This window comes from Saccostrea cucullata, unplaced genomic scaffold (assembly GCF_032062105.1).
Source record: "Saccostrea cucullata isolate Sc308-1 unplaced genomic scaffold, CSIRO_AGI_Scuc_v1 ctg597, whole genome shotgun sequence".
Taxonomy (NCBI): Eukaryota; Metazoa; Mollusca; class Bivalvia; order Ostreida; family Ostreidae; genus Saccostrea; species Saccostrea cuccullata.
Genome location: NW_026924857.1, coordinates 67367 through 81530, shown reverse-complemented (window position 1 = coordinate 81530; position 14164 = coordinate 67367). Strand labels below are relative to the sequence as shown.

General features: G+C 33.4%; 1 protein-coding gene across 1 annotated transcript; it reads right to left on the bottom strand.

The window, feature by feature from the left end:
* Window positions 1-1366: 1366 nt before the first annotated feature.
* LOC134267455 (dipeptidyl peptidase 9-like) lies at window positions 1367-13366 on the bottom strand. Its single transcript, XM_062749662.1, has 18 exons — window positions 13303-13366; window positions 12411-13014; window positions 11343-11514; window positions 10691-10945; window positions 10050-10111; window positions 9694-9794; window positions 8032-8209; window positions 7590-7752; window positions 7187-7260; window positions 6878-6948; window positions 6517-6598; window positions 6269-6398; window positions 5600-5777; window positions 4414-4525; window positions 4000-4152; window positions 3334-3476; window positions 3085-3196; window positions 1367-2672 (listed from the first exon to the last, which is right to left on the bottom strand). The coding sequence occupies exons 2-18, from the start codon at window positions 12900-12902 to the stop codon at window positions 2580-2582; spliced, it is 2571 nt and encodes an 856-aa protein (XP_062605646.1). The 5' UTR covers window positions 12903-13014; window positions 13303-13366; the 3' UTR covers window positions 1367-2579.
* Between the last annotated feature and the right edge of the window lie 798 nt (window positions 13367-14164).

The window sequence follows — 14164 nt, the reverse complement described above, 5'->3', positions numbered from 1 at the left end:
GACCTTAAAAATAGTGGAAAAGAAACCTAAGAATAACAGTAAGGTCTTCCACTGAAGACGGAAGACCTTAATAAAATGTCTTTCTTTGTTTGTTATTACTGGAATGAACGGTCGCAGCTATTGCAGAAAAAATTTACATAACCCACATAATGTTTTTTCTACAATAGCTGCTTCCGTTCATTCCAGTAATAACAAACAAAGAAAGCATTTTATTGTTTAAATAAAAAGACATGTTTTGATGAAAACGACAAGCTTGAAAGCGACACATCTCTATGTGCTCTTCTTATCAAGAGGAAAGTAATCCCATTACAAGTATGTATTTCACAAGATCTATTTGTCATTAACACTCAACTTAAGTACTGGGGCAATCAAAATCCTCTGTATTACTTAGTGTGAATTACAAATTCTTAAGCCAACCAGGAACTACTTGTTAATTAAAGCCACAGAACACAAACATAGATTGTATAACATATGGAGAACTGAATGAGTTTACATGAGCACAGATTATCATGCAGTCTCCATATTTTTGCCACAGAATTTGAAATCACCTTGTTAAACAATAAACAAGAGAATTAAACTCAGACGCCATTCGCACAAACCTGAGTATAAGATTGTCAACACAGATTGAAGTGGGTCTAAAATGCAAGATATATGTGATGTTAATTCTACAATTTTTTTCAAAAGATTTAAAGTTAATTATAATAAAATAATCGGTATATCAATGTGATGGAAAAGCATATACGAAGACCTACTTGATATATATATTAAGAGTAAAGTTTTATTTAAGAAATCAACTTTGTTTGCCCTAATATCTCTAAATCCAATTTTTGTTCAAGATAAGCCGAATTTTCATTGACATGGGTTATATATGAAACAAGTGACAGAGAAATCAGAGATCTTAATGATTCTGACCTGAATCAGGAAGTAAAATAATTATTTCACCTTTTTACAAACTAGTTTGAAAAAAAAAATGTCATTCTAATATGAGAATACTCATTGAATAAGAATTTAAAGATGTACAAGGAGATGCAAAACCTACATGTACTTGGTTTGTCCTTTCTTTGACTCATATGTTCAATACGATAAAATTATGTGCCTTCTAGTGAAGAACTGTGCAGGAAATTAAACATCACTTTCATTAGTGAGACAAAGTTTTGCATTCCCCATATGAAATACACAAACAGTACCCGTAAAACAAAGATCAAAGCTATAAACAAGGGGTGTAAAATTTAGAATGTTTGTAATAATAGTAAACAATAAATCTTCTAAAAGTCATAGACAAATGTACAACAAATGTTCTCTCAAGGATTAACAAGAAGAGGATTTTGAAATTAATGAATTTCAATTTTTTTAATTCTTCGATTAGTGTGACCTTTGATATTTTGTGAATTTAAAATCAATAGGTGTCAATTTTTTTCATGGGAACCAGTTGATGTCAAGTAAAGGACAGGGTCCTCAAGATACTGAAGGGACTGTTTATTTCGATGTCCAGTTTTACCCCTGACCTTTGATATTGTGACTTTCAAATCTACAGGTCATTTAGAACTGAACACAAAGTGTGACAAAAAATCTCAAGACATCAAGCAGTCAGTCTCTTCCTATGTCGAGTTTAACTCATTAACTTGATATTGGGAGCACCTTACATGTTTTATGTCTGTCAATTGATCATGAAGGATCCAAATACATTAAATAAACAAGATTTTCTACATCTATGATACTTTGATCTATGACCGTTTGACCATATTAAACTCATTAGGAGTCATCTCATTCTCAGGTTACACCAGTGAACCAAGTTTGATGTCTTTGAAGCACATGACTTTTTTTTAATTATTGAGCAAGCAACACTCTGTTAACTTACCAATAATTAATGTACCAAACAAAAAAAAAAGCAAAGCATAACACCCCCCCCCTTTAAATGGTGGAAAAAATTACTTTAATTTACCAAAGTGAAAGCAATTATATCCGACCACATATAAATTCTAGAAAAAATTAAAGCTCTATCCTTGTTAAAACAAGATTTAAAACATTCACTCAGTGCAGGGAGAGAGAGTTGGATATCCAAGCAAATGATTATGGCATTAAAAAGACAGAATGGTGACTTAATTTGGGAAGATTTTATAAAATAGTAGATAAGGGATGAAGAAAAAATTATGAAAAATAAATCTGAATTGAGATGACAAAATCGCTCAAACCACTTCTACACTGACATATTAAACTTTTATCATTCCTATAACAATTTCCTTTGAAGCTTATATTTAAACCAAGATAGAAAAACATACAGATCAATGTTCCTCAATGTTCAAGCTCAAGGTTAAATAAGGTTAGCATTTGTTTGTCCACTTCATATTCTAGTCCTTTGACTACATAATTATGTATACCATGATGCTTAGCATGTAAGCAAACAAATGGAAGATGAAAAAAACATGATAAAAAATTCAATAGAATTTATAAATTCTTCTCCCCATCTTTGGTTAACAATTTTGGAGAAAATTTCCCATGCTCTTCATAATAGCATTCTCATGTCATACATCTTCAGTCATTGATTTTAAAAGAAATACATATTAAGTGTGTATGTAGTCTCATAAATGGTTTTGTAGAAAGCTAAGAATCATTGTCTTGTAGTGTTCACTGGCTTCGTGGTTACGAATACCATGTCGTTCATTTGGGTAAATCTGAAACAGAATTTATGTATAAATTACATCAGAAGGCTACATAATTGAAGCTGCTTTTACTGAAACTTGGATACTGGTCATCTTGATTGAGTAACCTGTGAACTGTATGGTTTACAAGCTTGTAATATAATAATTCTTCTGTAATCTGCATGGTTTACATACTGTAATAATGTAATAAGTTACATGTAATCTGTATGGCTTACAAGCTTGTAATGTAATGTTACCTGTAATTGTATGGTTGCAAGTTTGTTAGGTAATGTGTAGGGTTTAAAAGCCTGTAGTAAGTAATTTGTTATCTGAATGGTTTGCCAAGTAAAGAGTTATCTGAAGTCAGTATGGCTAACAAGATTGTAATAAGCTTCATGTAGCTGTACATGTAAAATGTAGGGTTTACAAGCTTGTAATGAGTTACCTGTAATCTGTATGGTTTACACGCTTTTACTAAAGCTGTGATTAAGGCACTGGTGTGATGAAAATGGACATTCTCATCAATTAATCCATGGATGATCAAAATTCGGTTTTCCCTGCAAGCAAGAAATAGATTAACATTAAAATATGATTTAAGATCTATGAAAAGAAAAAATATTTCTTTTTTGATAAATTTTTACAGGCATTCACACAGATGAACACATGTCCACTATAAAATAATTCTGAGACTTACTCATCTGGGAACTTTTCCACATGACTGAGTACAGACCCCTGTCTGTAGCCAGCCTCATTCTGAGAGGGGACGTTCAGGTATCTCTCTGTGTATCCCGTGTCATACAGCTGCCAGTTAACAACAGGTGCCCCTGCTATCCCCACCTGTCAAACAGCAGACAATAATGAATACTGTGGCAAGTTGAATTTTATCAACCACTTGCCCATGGGCAAGTGACTTATCAAAAAAATAAAATTTATTTGTAGGTCATTTTAAAGCTGGGCAAGGGGGCTTGCTCAGCATTTGTCTTCCTCTTTTTGGAAATACCTATAAAAACGGAATTAGTTTATGGTAGGGCAAGCAAAAATTCAGGTAGGGCAAGTCAACTTTGACCATGTACTTGCCCTTGGACTAGTGCCTTAAAAATCTATTTGTCAGCCCCTGTAACAGGTCAAACAGCAGACAATAATGAATACCTTGTAACATTTAACAACAGGTGCCGCAGCTATACCCACCTGTAAAACAGCAGATAATAGTACTGTGTAGCTTGATTTAAACTGTCAAATTGAATGTAGTGTGTATCTTGATTTACACTATGATTGTAGTGCAACCCTTGATTTACACTATGATCATTGTAGTCACCCTTGATTTACACTATCAGTGTACTAGTAGTAGATTAGTGTGTACCTTGAAGACGTCGGGTCTCTGAGCGACCCCCAGGAGAGACAGGTAGCCTCCGTAGGACCAGCCGTGGATCCCCACCCTCTCCATGTCCACACAGAACCCGACCGAGGACAGGAACCTCAGCCCTTCTATCTGGTCCTCTATCTCAACAGTACCCTATAAAGTATATATAGTAATAGACAAAGTACCCTACAAATATACAGTGACTATCATAGACAATACAGTCCAATCTCAAAGTTCCCTACAAATATACAGTTGTAAAGTTGAATAAACTCCGTAAATGTCACAATGATTTACTCACATGCACAAAATTTCCAAAAAAAATTTATACATTGACTCTTAATAAAAGTGTCACCTATCTTAATAAAAAAAATTATTCTGTCAATATCTTCAGTCATTTGATGATATTATACTCACCAGCCTGTCTTTGATGTGGGACTCAAACTTTAAGCCCCGCCCACAAGATCCTCTCCCATCAATCACAACTACAGCATAACCATTAGAGGCAAGCGCATGGTGCCGCAAAAACCTAAAGAAAAAAAAAATTCATCTAGTATGAAAACAAAATCAACAGTAGAAAAAAATTTGGTTCATATATTGATCATAGTCAATAATCTGATAATCAGTATTTTGTAATAAAAATATTTTCACTCTCCCATTTTAAACTTCCCTCGCTCGTTGAAGAAATAAAAATTATTGTATACTACAGATAAATATCAAATATAAGTTGCAAGATATGACCTCAAAATATCAGCATATCAAGCAAAAAAATATTTTTTTTGAATCAGTATCTCATAAGGAAAATGTTAAGAGACCATTAAATTTTTCCTCCAATTTTTCTTTTTCAATAATGTGTAATCTTAGACAAAAGAATTTTTATTTAATTAAAATAAAATTAAATAACAAATAATGGTCAAAATCTTAAAGCAAAGAACTATATGCGGTATATTGTATATATTTGCCCCCATAAAAGTCAGATTTTGAAAACTTCCTGAAATGTGCTGAATTCAAATAATTGTATGTGAAATATCAATTAACAGAAAATATTATAGCGTCAAAGCAGTATATTCACAATTTTTGTTTTTATGACGACACAAACTAGTCCGATTTTATATCCTTTTTCAGAAAGAGGACAAAATGGACAAAATTTCAACAATTTTAGCTTTAAAATTTATATTATTAATATTTTGTGATTAAAACAATATTGACATATTTCATTGATATTATCATTCTACACACTATATCAAAATATTGTTCCTGAACACACATGCGCTCGGTGACTTTTACTCAAAATATTGGCGAAATATGTACATTTTTCTGTAAAATTCATAGAAAACTGAAATTTACGTCATGTTTGTGACGTCATTACGTACTTATGGCGTCATTACTTATGAAAATATTCAGTGCTTTGAAGTCAGCATATACTTTTTAAGAACTTAATTAAGTATATCTCCATTAAAGTTTGATTTGGGGGGCAAATATTGGTTATTACCGAATAAAGTTCTTTTTAAAGAATTAAGTACAGATCATGAAAATCCTTCCAAGTGATTGACCTTTCAACCTTGAACCTGACATTAAATCTGACCTTTTGACCTCTACTGACCTAATTCCTTTAAAGCTGTTCGTGACCTGTTGAACTTGGGGTCCTCCGTACACCATCAGGACTGTGGGGTACTTCCTGCCCTCCTCCTTTCCGTGGGGGTGGAAGAACAAGCCGTGGTGGATGAACCCCGAGTCACTCTGATATTTAAACAGTTCAGGGGCGTGGTAATCTGGACAACCTACAAACAAGGAACCACTGAATGAATGTTAATTATACACAGTTCAGGGGCGTGATAGTCTGGGCAACCTACAAACAAGGAACCACTGAACTAATGTTAAAACTCATACTGAAAGACCTTCCTCTGCAGAGAGTACTGCTACTGTAGAGATACATATATATGTGTGGGATTTATTTACACTATGTAGTACATGTAGTTCCATGGAAAACTGTCAAAGTGTACTTAAAGTCCACCATAGACTTACAGTGAAAAACCAAGACATCCTTGACAGTGCAAGTCTTCTAAAACTGTACATGTTTAAACACTTTAGATAGCTGAATTGAGTTTGCACGACTAAACATTAGAATGAATTTTAGAAAAAAATGATTTTCAAAAGTAAGACATTGCTAAATTTGAACAATTACAAGTAGATTAATCTATAAACACCTACAAAATAAAAGGATTCTATTTCCAAGTTAAGCATCCTTAATATCAAATAATTCGACACTAACCTATGGGCGGCATTATTATCCCCCAGGTCCTTGTTCTTATCGGGCCGTCATTGTCATGGAGAATCCTATATACAGCACAGGAAGTCGTCTCACTGACGGAACTGTATACACTCACAAAGGAAAGGCAGTCCTGGCAGAATCATAAAAATTTACTGATTTATATACAGAATTAGGAGAATTATCAAGTTAGGACTGAGTGTAAACATGCTTTTTTATGTTGAATACAATAGAAACTATAACAGACTTACAGAGTTGAAAGACACAGAGTGGGAATACCCTAACGTGGTGAGTCGGACTGGTTCTGAAGATCTGGCATACGACACTGCATACCTAAATATAGAAAGGAAATTTACAGCCAAGCCTCAAAGATATGACATTTTTTATTTTGATAATACAAGATTACTGTAAAGGAATTATATTATAATTAGCTGTTTATTCTTTATATCGGCTTTTGCAGAAAGCAACTTCCAGTAATTCAAGTACGCTAAATGTCTTGAACATGTATATATAAAAAGGGACATAAGTAAATATGTTAAATCAAATCTTGGGACTTTCAAATGACTTTGACATATCCAATATCAGTGAATAATATACTGAAATCCAACTTACAGATGTGTTTCCAGAACATTGTCCTTTAGACCAATGAAATAAACAACTTCTCTCTCCTCATCTACCCAGATCTGAAAATCAGAATTCATTTACTAACAGTCCGTTAAATACAGCATACAGACATTTTCATATAATCTTTTGTTTTTAATTCATATACCAAGAAAGATAACTCTATTAAAATGACAATCTCTTCAATAAAAACAAGGAAGTTTTTCACTTAATCATTTTTTACATAATCAAACCAAATCCCATTGATCCAACAATTTTGTCCTGTTGACCTGACCTGTTTCTATTTTTATTTGACCTGACCTGTTTTCCATTGACTTCCCAGTCTCCTGAGGTCAGCATCTCTTCTTGTATCACATTTGCTTTACACAGTCCATCTGCAAGAAAAAAGATAACATTTGATTGTATCAATGAGACAATATTTCAGAGAATCTGTTTGTTTGTTTGTATGTTGGTAAATGTCAATTCAAGTTTTTCATATGGAGATGGAGAGCTGCAAATTGAAAGTAAGGGTTACATAAAAATGCACGAAATTTTATCACCCATGAATATTTCTGCTTCTACAGTTATCACTTTTTCTATAAATTACCAGTAATACAATTATTTGTGTATATTTTGTTAAATACATGTCCAACAAGTTGCACTGTTAACATTGAGCACACCACTTTTAAAGTAAGAATTCATTAACCCTAGTTGTGTTAATTACCTTGTCTCTCCTCTAAGAGATCCATGGCACACAGTCGTTTATCACAGCTTTCTAACTTTGACGTGACGCGGTACAAATGACGGAAGCCCGATTTCTCCGAGGCCCACAGAAACTTCACCTCCGTAGGCACCGAGTGAGGTAAAAAATGCAAAATATCATGAGTCTGAAATGAATTTCCATAGATTAAAATACATCATCATGTGTCAAATGAAAGATAAAAAAATCATTAACATTCGGTAATTTTCATTTCTTTTCAAACATCTTCACTTAAGCATGTATATACATTAGATGAAACATGTATGGTTCTTTTCAAATACATTTTAAAATTATAGTCTTTGTGATACGTAAATATGTACAAAATACTAATTCAGATGATCGCTAAGCTTTGTACAGTTGAAACCATATGAACATTAAATACTTATTCGGATTTAATTGTACTCACATTGACCCAAATATCCGAGTTCTCTTCATATATCACACTGAGTGAGGGGAAAGCCTTTCTAATAGAATCAACGTTCATGTCCTCATCACCAAAACTCTGAACGGGGACAAAAAAATCAACGGGAATCAAAACAACACTCAAGTGTTTCTGTTCTCTATCCAGCAACTCTGCGTACACACTGAAAATATATAACACAAAATTATATATATGTACTGTAGACAGTTATAATTTGTGACATCTTTTAATCTCAATTCACAACTTTGAAATATATCTGTGACTTTTAAGTTTTTCTACTGAAGCAACAATCTATATATCAAATTCACAGCTGAATAACAGATTTGTGGTTAAAAAATTTTTTGCAAGCAATAGTGAACCTCTCAGATATTTATTGTCAACCTGAGGTAAGAATCATAAAATAGAGTTGGGTACTGCGAAGGAAATCCATATTGCGATATATTGCAATATTTTACTTTGAATATTGCAATATATTGCAATATATTGTAGATTAATTATCATTAATAAATTTGAGCAGAATGTTTGAAATGCTGTCAAGTTCAAAGACTATTTGAATTTATCTTTTAGTTTAAAAGTGGGAGGAGGGATAAGACATTGATTGCACACCAAATTAACACTTTACTTTTAATCAAATTCCAGGTAAAATAGTAAAACAAGATGAACTCTCTTGGAGAATTTTCACATTAAAATAAATTTTTTTTACAGATTATATAATCTTTTTTCATTGAATTCTTTTTTTTTAGGGGGGGGGGGGGTTAATGAAGTAGCATACAATGTTATGAAAGATTAAAACAATATACATATTAGGCCTATATGAAAATAATTTTATTGTGGTTACAAAATAAAATTTAAAAAACCAGAAAGAAATTGTGACCTGTTTTCGTGCGTTTTGGTAATTTAGTCTAACCCGACCTAATTTCACGTCAAGACGTTCAATCAGGAAATGGCCTGTTTTAATATATACATGCTCCTGCTATAGCATAAGGTGTTTAAAATGGCATGAAAGTTATTAAAAATAATTAAAACAACACTGCTACAAGTGAAAACATGGATGTCCATTTACTTGTAATATGTACATGTATATTGAACTTGACATTTCACCGCGATGTCGATCGTGTAGATTCAATGTGAGATTTTGAGAACCGCAATGCATATGGTATACACCCTGTAAAAATGTTTTATATATCTTCTTCCTTATAAATTTTATTTTAAAGTCTTATTCATTAGTCATTTATTTCAAAGTAAGATATTCAAAACTGCAACAGTGAATTAAAAGCTCCCCCCCCCCTCTCTCTCTCTTCTCGCTTTCTCTCTCCCGAACGAAACTGACGAAGAATTCTTTCAACGAGAAAGAAAAAGACTTAGAAGTTTCCAGTTTTATTTTAACAGTTTCTACAATAAAGGAGGTTTTTATATATTTTTATAAATATCGTGAAATACCGGTATCTGATTTTCATATCGCGATATATTATCGTGGTGGATAATACCGCAATATACCGATATACCGGTAATATTGCACACCCCTATCATAAAACACTACAACCTATAAATTATGTAAACTTCAACCTAAGGGAGGTAATCTTGACTTACTGTTTAGCATGATCAGTGTATGTGAACTCCAATCAAAGGGAGAAAATCCTGACTTACTGTTTAGCATCAGGGGTCCAGCCTGCTCTAACCATGTATTCCATCCAGGGAAAAAAAGTCAGCAGTGGTTCATATAGGTGATAATGCTGGACCTGACCAAACTGTAAAGAGAGGTCATAAGGTGTTGTCAATAGTTTTAATATTAATGAAATTACAATATACAATAATGTAGCTTTAAATGTATGCATCCTATAGCTGCTATTCAATTAATTCTTTCTTAATATTCAATTTACACATTTGTTTTTGGTTTAACCTTTAATTCGCTTTTGTATAATTTTTTTTATTCATGGCCAAAAAGTGCATCCATTATCTTTGTGGTTATAAGAATAAATATGAAATCTTGACATTATTCTGACCTTGCCTGAAGAACCCAGAGAAAACTTGACTAGCTTCAGAACACTTTTAGCATTGGGAGTTCCTGAAATGCAGATTGGAAACATTTAAGAATTATCAGCATAATTTTAAATTATGATAAATTATCTTTGATATCACCTACATGTCACCTTATAGAATTCCTCTACAGTCTCACCATGAGATTCTCTAATCAATACTGTAGATCACTAAATTTTAGTATTAACTTATTTCGTGAGATAGTCATTGACTCTAAACAAGCAAGACAAAATGTTCACAAATTACATGTATGGTTATGGTTCTATATGATCATAAAGAATTGTATTATACAAGAGAACTAAATTTTGGCGAGCACACTGTCTCACGTAATTGCTTAAAAATAAAGTTCTCGCGAATAAAAACTTATTTACAATACCTTGAAATACATATATATAGTAATTTTGGTGGAGGTTTTATTTTTGTTAACATTGTAGTACAAAAAGATCCCACCATGTTAATTTTTTTTAAGTAGTATAAAGACCATTATTCACTCATTATGCTCATAGAGACAATTCCACTCAAGCCAATATTAACTCAAACGATGAAAATTTGACACCATGAAACTAAGTGAATTTAAATTTAAAATTCCTTCTGCATCTACCCTCACCTGCCCTTGGGTAGCGGTACTGATCCACATTTCTCCCTTCCACTGACGGAGAAAAAATATTCAGAATTTCCACATCTCCTTCATCCACCTCCTCATACAGTAAACAATAGGAGGAATCTGATTGGTCATTATCAGGGTCGTGACCCTGTAAGGGGGCGGGGCTCCACCAGTAACTGGTGTATCTGTCAAATTCCTCCTGCACAACAAATGAAGGCACGCCCGCGGACAGCGGTTCATCCTCCAAGTTACCAAGTCCTACACAGAAATAAGATTTTATTAAACATTTAATAACTCATTTTTTAATTTCAATATAAGGAAAATTACAAAGGACCCATTTTTTGGTATATAACATTGATTACTGTGTACATGGTGTATATCATGAACTTAAGGTCTACAAAGAAGCAAGTTCACCTTTCCTGGGAACTTGATTATAACTTATGTGTTTTATTGTACACAGATATACACTCATTCATGCTTAGAAAATTTTTCTTGAAAGAATCTCTTTTTACATCAAAACAAATTTTTCACCTCTGATAAAAATACCTATTTAGTGAATGTGAATCTACACTCCTATCTCTTAAAAATTTAATGCTGGTAAATAATTTTCCAAATCTAATTTTACAAACAAATAACTCTCCTAAGATAAAAATACCTTTCTTGGTGAATGTGAGACGACACTCCTCTCCGTTATCTAGATTGGTGACCCAGACGTCGTTCTGGTTGATGAAGGCCAGGATCTGGGTGTTGGTCGGGCAGATCTTCGGGTCCAGTCTGGCTCCCTCCACCTGGGTCCCTATGTTGACAGGGTAAACCGGCTCTGTGGTCTGAATTACACAAAATAAAGTTTCTTAACAGACCGAGCTTTCATCAAGTTCATTAAAAACAGCAAAGCATTTTTTAAGAAAATTTCTATCCTGTACATCAACATCTACTGCTTCATTTTTTTTTTTTTTTTTAAAGAATAATACTGTAAACATATTCTTTTTAGTACTTTAGGCAGAGAGAAGCTTCTGTTATTTAATTCAAGTACAAAGCTAAATGCTTTCCTTATATATACATTTAAGAAAATAAAGAAACGCACTAAATCAAATCTACACTAACTTGTTCAAAACTCACTTTCCCTTAAATATCATACACACTTTAAAGAATACATTTACAATAATCGTTTTTGTTCTCCTGGAGCTGATACATAGATTTTCAAGCACTTGTCCATAGGCACCAAGCATTTCCTCTATCAAATTTCATTTGCCCTAGTATCTCGATTTAAACCTGTTCCACAAAATGCATAAAGTTGGGATAAAGTACAGACAATATTTATGACAAAACAATAGTTTAGATTCTATAAAATCATAAGTTATTACTTATTTTAAATACTGATTAAATTTTTGAGTCAGTTGCCCAATGGACTAGTGCCTATTAAAAATTCAATTGACCTCCCCTAGATTTCACTAGCCTAGCATGGACATCATGCAATGGCAATGGGATTTGCCAGCCCGATTACTGCATGCAAACCAACTTTTATTCGTGTGTCGTGACCTAATTTACGTCACAAATATTAATCGCCTCAAACCATTTATTTTGCTTTGTTTTTGCAGAATGGCTTCCTTATTCGTGAAAATTAATGGTCACGGATTGATTTCAAACTGACAAATTGCAAATAATAGATGATGCAAATAACACGTGTAAAAGTACATGGGGTAAATAAATTTTTAAAAATCACCGTGATGTCTGTATCCACACAGGTGTACAGGGAGTTGGAGGCTGGGAACACAAACTTGCCCTGCCGCTCTATCAGTTCATACGACGTGATTCCGTACGTCCCCATCCGCTTCCTCTCCCTCATCAGCTGTTCCTCCCGCGACAGCTGCGACGTGGGAAGGCTGGCGGAGAACGATTCCAACAGTGACCACTGTGGTAGGACGCTGGGCGCATCGGGAATGGCGGAGGGAAGGTCCACATAGAGTAAGGTATTCTCACGTCCCTTGGTGGTCATGCCTAAAAAGTACAGTCTCGTCTTGGTGCCATTGGGCGTAGTTTGTGTGCGGAAATGAAACGAGCCAGGAACTCGACTCGCAAGCATGGTGATGAGTTTACGACGCTCGATCACATTTTGGTGCAGAGATCGCCATGACTGTGGACAGAAGCTGGAAATTTGACCTATTCTCCCAGAAGTCACCACCTCTGAGAGGTCAGGGGGTATCTCAGTTGCCATGGCCACAAAAGGTCATTTATCTTCTAAAGGTCAGTGACTTGGGCTCATGTTTCTGCTCTTCTTAGATGGACTTTTTACCAACATTCAATCTGACTGGGTATTTCTCCTTAATCTACAAAATGTAAACAACATTTTAGTGTCAAAAAAATAATTTGATTTTCACCCTCATTTTTTTTTTTTTTGCAATCCCAAAAACATCCTGAACATATGCAGAATGGCCTGGATAAATTGATTTTTAGTTGGCGAGAAGTAAAAATTCATAAACATGACACGAGATATCAACGGCTTTTCCCAAGATAATTCGGATTGGAAATCCAAATTACTTTAAATATTCAGTTCAGATCTATTTCTACACATTCACTGCCATAAATAAAAATAAATCATCAAAATAAAAGATTACATATTCATCTCCTGTCAAAATTCTGACAAACTTCTTTCTTTCTGACTTTAACCGACAATTTGCAAAACTAAATAAAAGCTAAAACCGCGTTTTGTTTTTCCGGATTTTAAAACAACGGGTCTCGAGGGCATGGGAATGGGTCGGGAAAAGAGAGAGGATTAGACTTTTCCATATTATAATTTACCTCACATTATGAATATATAATTTTATGCTTTGAAAGGTTTTATGGAGGGGTTGGTAAAATAGTTTTTCTGAGCGTGCAAATTGAAGAGAAGGGAAGGGGGGGGGGTTAGACACAAAAAATTCGTTTAAACAGTGTAATGTATTTGTCTCTGTACTGGTTTAATTAGAAAATTGATAAAATTCAATGAATTGAAAATTTTTATGCAGTTTTTTCATAAGAAATAACACATAACCTGGGAATAGAGACATTTAAATGAAGATGAATTTCATTTTTCTATTCAGCTGCCAAAAAACAGCATTCTTTTGTAAAGGAACTTTCTAGAGAAAATATAAAATATGTCATACAGTAAAAAAGTTTAGCTTTGCTACAATATCCATTGTCCAAAAATACAGAAAATAGCTTACTCATTTATCAAAAAAAATGTCATATACTTGTTTCTAGAGAAATAATTTTTTATCATAAAATTAAATGTATATAATTGTAATTTTTTTTTTATTGTTTATGATATACTGTGGTTCCATTCCCTGTAAAAACCTCTCACATTATGTTTTTTAAATAGATAAATATACTCTTCACGAGAAAAGGTAAACCAGACCTGTATAATGCTTGCAGTTTCATCTGAGATCTCAAATTTAGTAGAATTGCCTCCCTTTAACCGATATAGATATATACTGAAAG